We start from the raw sequence: 9,512 nt of genomic DNA, 5'->3' as shown, positions 1-9,512 counted from the left end.
GAGAGAGAAGCAGGCTTACCACTGAGCAGGGAGCCTGACACGGGTCTCAATCCCAGGACCCTGGGATCAGGACCTGAGCAGAAGGCAGATGCTTAACTGACTGAGCCACCCAAGCGTCCCCTGGTATTTGTTTCTAATTGGATTCCTTTAACAGTTCTATCAATGACATCTGCCTGTATAAAACTGGCCTTTGCTTTCCTTATTAGAGTTGAAGACATTGTTTTTATTTCTAGATGCAAGTGTATGTGATTAGAAAGGGCAGTTAGGCCTTAGTTTTTTGTTAGTGAGAAACAGATAAATAAGAAGTAATCAGGTAAAGTTGTCACGTAATACTCTTTACATTGTGGTTGTGCTTATTGTTCTTTATAAAATACCTCTTCTCTACCCATCCCTTCCAAAGTGCAGGAGTAGAGGATGACTGATGGTTTAGCATTTTTATATCACTTCTTCATACATCTGAATGCATATTTTATTAGCATGTTTCTTAAATAGATACTTTTTTAAAAGATATTTTTAAGATTTTTTTTTAAGATTAAAAATAGATACTTAAATAGATACTTTTTTTTTTCTTTTAAAGATTTAATTTATTTGGATGTGGAGTTGGAAGTGAAGCTGATTGCCAGGACCCTGAGATCATGACCTTAGCTGAAGTCAGATGCTTAACTGACTGAGCCACACAGGCACCCCACAGAATTACTTTTGTTATATTACCAAGTTCTCCTTTGCCATCCAAATGCTAACACAGGCTTGATGGCTTAACTGAATAATTAATTTATTCATTTCCCAATTCCTTACCGAGTGCTTAACCATGAACCAGAAACACTTGTGGTCACTGGTCTGGTTAGTATAAAATTCCTTATAAATCTACATTTTCCTCAGAGCTGTTTCCATCCTCATTCCTTTGGATGTCTTCATAATTAGCTTTTTTTGTTTTTTTAAGATTTTATTTATTTGACAGAGATTACAAGTAGGCAGAGAGGCAGGCAGGACAGGGGGAAGCAGGCCCTCTGCTGAGCAGAGAGCAGGGCTCGATCCCAGGACCCTGAGATTATGACCTGAGCTGAAGGCAGAGGCTTAACCACTGAGCCACCCAGGCGCCCCATAAATTCACTTTTCTTAAATCGTCCTTTATTGTACCAACTGTTTGATACCACGCAAACAGGAAACACATGACCTTAAGACCTTTTTTTCTTGTATCCATGTTGTTTATACACTTTCTTTGAAGAAACATCTGTTCTCCTCCATGCTTCAGAGTTTTTGGTATCACCTTCCTTTTCCCTAAGATTCAAATGTGCAAAATGCTCTCCTCTGTCTTCTTTCTCCCCAACCCCTTAGGCAAAGGCAATGTTTATAACTCCCCTTGAAATCCTGTTTTATCCAAACAGGAAATAACTATAATCAGCTTTCTACAAATCTGGTCTTAAGGTTTGGGTCTTATGTAGTTTTCCACCTGAATTATCTGCTCAATTCCTCCCCTCCCTCTTTCTTTCCTTACAGAGATCCCAGTGCCTAGTACAAGGTCAAACTTATGGCCGGTGTTCACTTGATGTATGTGGACCTCAAGCTACCATCAACCTTATCTTCCCAGCTTTGCTCTTTTCATTGCTCTGTTCTTGCTTTTGTCATACGATTGCACTTACACCACTTTTTCTTTTTCAGTGAAGAACTTTTATAATCAAATCAAGCTCACCGCAGATGGTTAACTTTTTTTATTGCCTAAAACTCTATTGATATTATCTCCAAATTCCTCCTGTTGCTATTTCTTTTGTATCGTCATTGTCCCAATGCCCTCTTTCCTTAAGTTAAAATAAATAAATAAATAAATAAAATAAATAAATATTTGACAACTCCATAGGAGGACCTTCCCTTCTTAACCACAACATAGTTCCAGTTTTAAATTTCTTGAGTTCTGTATTCAATGTGTTCACTTCAATTAAATTCAGCAGGCGTGTAAGCTATGTAAATTGAAAGCCACCATGTACCACCCTCTGTGTTAGGTGTTAGCAGCTTCCAGGGGGCTGACAGTTCACTTTTCTGAAAAAATTCTCTTCTCCTAATAATACTCTTCTATTCTGAAGGAAATAATTTCAAACCATTTTCCTGGCAAAGCTGAAGCCTGCCATGTTTTCTCCAAGGTTGGGTTTATGGGGTGAGAGGAGGGTCGTGGGATAATTTAAGGGTCCCAGGAACATCCAGTGTCATCCTTCCCACCTTTTGAAATATCTCCTGCTTCTAGTGACAGGCACCTGAAATTCTCTTTCAACTCTAACTCTGAAGTGACTTAGGTGAGACCATGTTTAACTTCTGAAAGCCTTTCCATCAGATAAGGGTCTGAGTCAATCCTCTGGGTCACCAATACCTCCTCCTTGCTGACAGACATTGTGTTGTGTTCCTTTTCTCAGTGATCTCTTCCAATGTCATGGGAGACTCTCTAATCAACGTGTTGTCTATATTTGTTGGTCTGACCCTCACTTTGATATTGGGCAGATTCAAATTGGCCTTGAACCTCTACAACCCTCCATGGCTTGCAAAAAAAGGTCATAGCAGCACTTTTGCAATGCTTCGTCTTCTAAATTCTCAAAGAATCCCTAGCCAATACCTGAATTAACATTAGGCTTCTGCATATCCCATTTCGATGGTGGTACTACTGCGTTTCTTAGCAGGTAGTGATATTGGTATTTTGGGTGTGACAATTCTTTATTGCAGAATTTAGCCTCCGTGCCTCCTCCTACAAAATACCATTAGTGTTCTCTATTGTGATAGATATGCCCATACACACTCTCAAACACCTTCTAGAACTATTGTGTGGTGCTCACAACTACTGTGTGGTGCTTCATCCCATTAATCATTTTTCCTTGTTTCCTGCTGGTTATAGTCAATAATTTGAGCACATTGCTTTTTCACATGTTGCATATGGTGGTCCTTGAAAAGTGAACAAGGTTTGATCCCATTCTCATATGTGGTGCTTGCTGTTTCTAATTAAAAAATTCTAATTTAAAATTAGAATTTAATTTAATTCTAATTTAAAAAATTGCCTTTGCTTATATTTCTTATGTAGTCATATGCTCCTTTTCACTATTTTTTTCTGATGCTCTTACTGCATTTACAAGCACTGTATATCTGGAGTTAGAAGTTGTTGTGCGTAGAAGACCTCAAAAACTAAGCAAACACAGCAAACACATGGTAGACTGAGACCAGTATGACGCTGGATGTCTTGTGCTGGTAGCCAGAACAGTTAGTGAACCTCACTCTGGAATTTCCCTGGTACACATGTGTCAGAGTTTGCAAACTGAAATTCATAAGTATAGGGGGCTCTACAGTTATCCTAAGCAGACAATGGTGGCAATGCTCATAGGGGTTCTTATTGCTACTGGTTATAACTGAACACCTACCAGGTCTTCAAAGGAGTGACTTATATCCAAGAATTCTTTCACCAATCTGAGGGGTTTGAAGTGGTGGGGGGGGTGGGAGGTTGGGGTACCAGATGGTGGGTATTATAGAGGGCATGGATTTCATGGAGCACTGGGTGTGGTGAAAAAATAATGAATACTGTTTTTCTGAAAATAAATAAATTAATTTAATTAAAAAAAAAAGAATTCTTTCACCAAGAACACAAATCGGGAAGTCCTATTTTATTAGTTAACAGGAGTGTTTGAAATGTCACCCCTGGGGTTTACTTTTAATCCTTTAATATTTACACTAGAAAAATTAACGATATTGGAAGGAACCATTATTCAAGTTTTAATTGAAAGCAGCAATGGCAGTCAATACTAGCTAGCACTACTGGGTAAATGAGTAAACCAAACAACGGATTTTTTTCCCCCCAATAGGTTTGATTTATACTAGGAAATAGATACAGATTCTTCTTTGCTAAGGGCCAAGGTAAGTATGAGAGAGTTGCATTTAATTAGGACTTATCTAGTAAATTGTAAATATGTTAGTAAAAATGAGTAAGTGAAAATTACTTGTGCATCTGCTTTTTGTTTTTTATTTACTTAGACTCTTAACATTTTAAAATGCTTAAAATTACCAAGAATTTTCAATAGATGATATGTGGAAGATGATGAGAAAGCAAGTGAGTTGTTCATATCATTTCTAAATATTAGAGGTACAGTCATGATAAATATTGTATTTTCAGCATATGCACAATCTCAGTCCAGTCACCCATAATTTAAATCTCCACATCCTCATGCATAGATCATCAGGAGCTGGGTAGCAATTGACTTGCCTTGAGATACCGGAGCTCTACATACAGAAACCAATATCCCTTTGAGGTAGACTGTTCATTGTTCCTGTGTATTCATTCTCTTGTTCTTCTGTTTATTATAATGTCCTCAATTTTAGCAAGGCATGAGGTGCCCAGCTAGAGATTTACTCTCCTATTCTCTTTTACAACTTGGTGTGTCCATGTGACAAATTATTGCCAACGGAGTACAAGCAGAAGTTATGTGATCCCCACATAGCTTAAAAGGAAACTGCTCTCTACTTCTGTCTCTTACTTCCTATGGACTGGAATGTGGATGTGAGTCAGCTTTGGCCATGCAGATGAGAGCAAGCCCTGGGAGGAAGGAAGAACCACCTTGTCCTGGATAGTGTTGAGCAGCAGAGTCTCCTACTCACTCTAGGCTGCCCTCCTACCTCTTTACTCTCATGTGAGGGAGAAAGAAACTATCTTGTTGAACTACTGTGTTTGGGGGGCGCTTCTTGAGAGCATCTTAACTTGAATCCTATTGCTTAAAGTTTATTCATTTATATTCAACAGACAATCCTTTTTCTTTCCGTGTGGAAGATTTTTCCAGCAGTTTTTGAACAAGGTTGGGAAGTGGGAGTAAGTTTTGGGGAAAAAGAAAGTATTGTACCATGGGATTTTAGAAGTTTGGTTTTCTCACTGGGAGAAGATGGCACATTGATATTTTCTTTTCCAGGGACATAATTCCATTCACATTACATTTATTGAGGGTCTACTGTGTGCAAAATACTGTAGAAGTCCCTAGGGATACAGAGATGAATAAACATGGTTCCTGCCCTCAAGGAGCTCACAGTCTATTAGGGCAGACAGCAGAAATACATAAACAATGCACTATAAAATAGGGTGAATATAGTAATAGTGATAGAAATGGGGTTCTATGGAAGCATAGAGCTGGGAGAGAGGGTTTTCATAGTGATGGAGAAAGAAAAAGAAGGATCTTGGAAAGACTTTACAGAGGAGATTGCATTTGTGCTGCAAGATCGCTTGAAGAGCTGGTAGAAGAAGGGAAAGCCGTGGGGTCAGTTTTCTGAAGCTGTGGGAGCTACTGTTAGGGGAGCTCAGAAAACCCAGAAAATAACCAGACTTTTCTGGAGTATGAGGTGGGTGAGAGAAAGTGGTGAGTCACAACTCTGGAAAGGTAGTTAAAGTCACATAGTGAAAGAGCCTTGAATATTATACTAAGGAATCTTAATTTATTTTAAACTGATAGAGAAATAGTAGAGGATTATGAATACTGTAATTAAAACCTGTGGTATGCTTGAGGGTAGTGATTCTCAAATCAGAATCTCCTAGAGGGTTTATTAAACAGAGATTTTGCTCTCCAAATCTGTGATTCATTATGTCTTCAGCCCGGGACATTGCATTTTTCACAACTTCCCAGGTGATGCAAATGTTCCTGGTCGGGAGCTGCCACTCTGAAAACCACTGTTCTAGAAGATGTATCTGATAGATGTGCAGGTGTGTGGGGGTGGAGTTGCAGGCGAAGGACTCCAGAGGAAGGTGGACCAGATAAGAAGACTTGGAAGAGATGAGGGGACCAACTTATTGGAGAAGAAGGGGGCATATTTCTGTAGAGGTAAATGGAGAAGACTTTAAGACTCTCTGAATGTTACAGACAAGTCTTTAAGAGAGAGGATCACGTTTATCTAATAGGGATGATAAGAGGCAAGGTAATCCTGTTATCTGAAACTGGGAAGGTGGAAGGAGGAGAAGGTGTGAGTGTGGGAAAATGATCATGAGTTCAGTATGGAAAAACTGTGTTTGAGGAACGAACAGGTTAGTCACAGGGAGGTGTTCACTGGAGGTAACTCATGGGTCTGGAATTTGAGAAAGACAAATCAGAACTAAAGACAAAAATTGAAAAGCCACAGGCACGTGATGGGATGGGACAGAGTATGGAGATACAGGAGGTAAGAGCTGAGGACAATACCCCAGGAGGAAGAAAAGGAGACAAAGAAAGAGGAGGTAGTTGGAGAAGCAGGGGACTACTGTATTTTGTATTTTGGAAGTCATGGGCTTAACGAGAAAGGGAGGCTTAGTTATTTTAATTGATGAGAGATTGGAAAGTAGATAAGGACAGAGGCAAGGCCATTGTATTTGCCTACTGGCAACTCACCAAAGACCTCTGGGAGTTCTGTTTCGAGAGAACTAGGAGGGACAAACTCACATGGCATAGGATAGGAAAGTCAGTGGAAGGTGAGAGGTGAGCAGAACGAAGGATTGATAAGTGGAGAAACTCAGGGGGGAGAGCCAGCGGAGAGACGAACAGGCTCTTGAGTGGGAAGTAGGAGTAGAAGAAATGTACGCCGGTGTTCAAGATACTTGAGCAAACTGATAAGTGAGATTAAAGAAGAGAGGAGGGGGATGGGAGAAAGGGAGGGGAGAAGGGAGGAAGAGAGAGAGGGTCTGCTGCCTATATTCCCACCCAAATCCTGCCAGAGTCAGGGAGAGTGTGCAAGGCTCAGCGGGACTCTTCTCAGAATGTAAGGAGGTCCAATGTTCCTGTCAGGTCATATAACAACACATTGGAGGGGATTTAGATTATCTTGTATTTGTTTTTGTTTCATTTTCATAGTTAAATACCTAGGAAAGTGCCAGAGTATTCATTCCAGGTTCTTTTTAGAGAATGAGGAAGCATATTTAATCATGAACTATAAAGGACACGTCAGCTGTACTATTTGTGCCTAAAGGAGTGGGCTATGTAGTCACAGTAAATGACTTTAGCTCAGGTCTGCAAGCAGATGACAGTGCACCACTCTTTTTTTTTTAATTAATGCTTTATGTAGTCATGCAGTTTGCAGTTCCCTCTAAAATTTGCATGGATATGGAGCCACGACCTCGGTTTTAATGGCACAGGAGGGCAAGTTATCAAGTATTTGATTTATAAGTAGTAAGAAATTCTGCAAATGAAGATTTATTTTGGCGTTCTTTAATTGCAAGATTAACTGAAATGGCTAAAAAAGTAGTTACTATTTCACCTTATTATTATGTCTATGAAATTTCTGTCTTTATAGGATGTTTATTGGAAATCATGTACCACAAATAAAACCAGAGGTAGAAAACAGCACACCAGATAACAAACCTCAAACAAAACAGAACAAACAAACAAACAAAAGGACCACAGTACCTTACAAACTTTTCTGAACCAACTATGTTCAAGAATTAATAAGTTGAACCCCTTTCCTCTGTCCACAAACAAGGCTGGTAAAAACAATGCCTTTTGGCTTTATGAAATCTACACATGTTCTCGGCACTTAATTAGCTTTTTAAAAGCCAGTTTAAAGTCTTCATTAAAACTTGTATAGAGCAGAGGGTTGATCAGAGAATTAACATAACCAAGCCACGTTAAAAAATCAGCCACTTCAGAGGACACTGTGTAGATACTCAGACCCACAATTAATTCTTTGATGAAAAATGGAAGCCACGACAAAATGAATGCTCCCAAAATCAGTCCTAGGATGCGTGCTGCCTTGCGTTCCCTGGTACTAGAGATCTGCTGACGTTCTCCTGGGTGATCTAGATCATTATCGAAGGAAGGGATCCTGATAGAGTTGTGGATCTTTTCAAACTCGGTGGTAGGGTCTGAGGTGGAGAAATCAGACACACAGAAAGTCTGTGTAAGTTTACAACTCGCAAAAGAATTTTGGCTATCTGTGCTTCTGTTGCTTAAGTGCCGGCTTGATCCTCTTTTCTGGTAAAGGCTCTTGGCTGCATGGTAGATCCGGTAATACAGAATAAGTATCAAAGTCAAGGGGATATAAAATGCTCCAAGCGTGGAATAAATGGTGTAGATGACATGGTCATGCTGGATGGTACACTCACTAGGAGGTGGGCTGAGTTGGCGGTGGCTTCTCCAGAAGAGGGGGGGCATGGAGATGAAGATGGAGATGGTCCAGACGGTGAGGATCATCAGCACAGCCCTCTTGGCGGTCCTCTTCCTGGCATATTCAATAGCATTGGTGATGGCCCAGTACCTGTCTAGGGCAATCACACAGAGATGGAGGATGGAGCAGGTGCAGCAGGTCATGTCCACACTCAGCCACACCTCACAGATGAAGTATCCTAGTTTCCAGCTGTCCATGACAATGTACATGATGCTCAGTGGCATGACGAGTACTGCCACCAGGAGATCCGTCACAGCCAGGGAACAGATCAGGTAGTTGGCAGGCTGGTGGAGCTTCTTGGTGGTACAGATGGCCATGATCACCGCCAAGTTCAGTAACATGGTCAGGGTGGTGATGATCACCAGAGTCATGGAGATGAGCATCTTTTCAGTGATGGTCTTGGGTCTCACAGCCACACTGGCTTCTGCGGTACAGTTAGTGATATTCATGTTTTCCCTGTTTCAGTCTACACTGTAGAGAAGCTGTTGGTTATTTTCCTTCAGCTGGAAATTATTTAGACTTCAATGCCTCTCATTTATAAGAAGACTGTAGTTTCTTCAGCTATGTAGTTTCTTATGTTCCATTTTGTATGGGTAAAAGGAAGCACCACATCATTTCTTCTGAGGGTTCCTGGAAGATAGTATGCTACTGGTTAATGAATGAAAAAAATCACGTTTTTCCCCCTGGAAAATGTTATTGTATTTCAGTACTCATAAATTCCTTACACATTTTTGATATAATTTTCTTTTTATCTCTGGGTATAAAGTTTACCTTTACATTAATGTCTCTTCAAAATATACTTTTAAAAAAATTGACATATAGTTGACACACAATATACATAATTTCAGGCATACAACATAGTGATTCACAAATCTAATCCTTATGCTGTGCTAACCACAAATGTAGCTACCAAAAGGATACTTTTTAAAAAGTTAAGTTCCCAAACTCTCATGAAAACATTATCAACTTTTAAGTCTATATTGCCACCTGAATTGCTTTCTTATTTATATTTTTTAATGTATATATGCACTTAAACATAAAGTATTTTTTTATTTGAAAACATATAGTCACCTTGCATCATACTTTAAAATTCTGGGACATTATAGAAAAAAATTATATTGTTTATAATAAGCAGACTTCAAAGCAGTTTAAAAGTTTCATAGCAAATGCTCAACTCCAAAGATATTTTAGTGTCATCATGAAGTTGTGTGACTTTTGTCTAATTATTTCTGACATTTTACTTATACCACTGTGCATTTCTTTGGAGAAAAGAGAGGGAAAAAAGCATATAACATTACTTTGATGTTTATGGCAAATTGTTCTCAGAGTAATACCGTAAACTGACAGTGAAACAGCATCATCACCAGGGTCAAAGAATT

The 9,512-nt window shown here is 39.4% G+C and overlaps 1 protein-coding gene across 1 annotated transcript; it reads right to left on the bottom strand.

Moving 5' to 3' along the window:
- Positions 1–7,484: 7,484 nt before the first annotated feature.
- HTR1E (5-hydroxytryptamine receptor 1E) lies at positions 7,485–8,582 on the bottom strand. Its single transcript, XM_059401579.1, has one exon. It carries the CDS (start codon positions 8,580–8,582, stop codon positions 7,485–7,487), a length of 1,098 nt encoding a protein of 365 aa, XP_059257562.1.
- Positions 8,583–9,512: the final 930 nt, after the last annotated feature.

Source organism: Mustela nigripes, chromosome 5, assembly GCF_022355385.1.
Source record: "Mustela nigripes isolate SB6536 chromosome 5, MUSNIG.SB6536, whole genome shotgun sequence".
Taxonomy (NCBI): domain Eukaryota; kingdom Metazoa; phylum Chordata; class Mammalia; order Carnivora; family Mustelidae; genus Mustela; species Mustela nigripes.
This window is presented reverse-complemented; position numbering and strand designations above follow the sequence as displayed.

Coding starts and splice junctions, on each gene's coding strand:
- HTR1E (XM_059401579.1), bottom strand. CDS start 8,582: ATGAATATCACTAACTGTACCGCAGAAGCCAGTGTGGCTGTGAGACCC.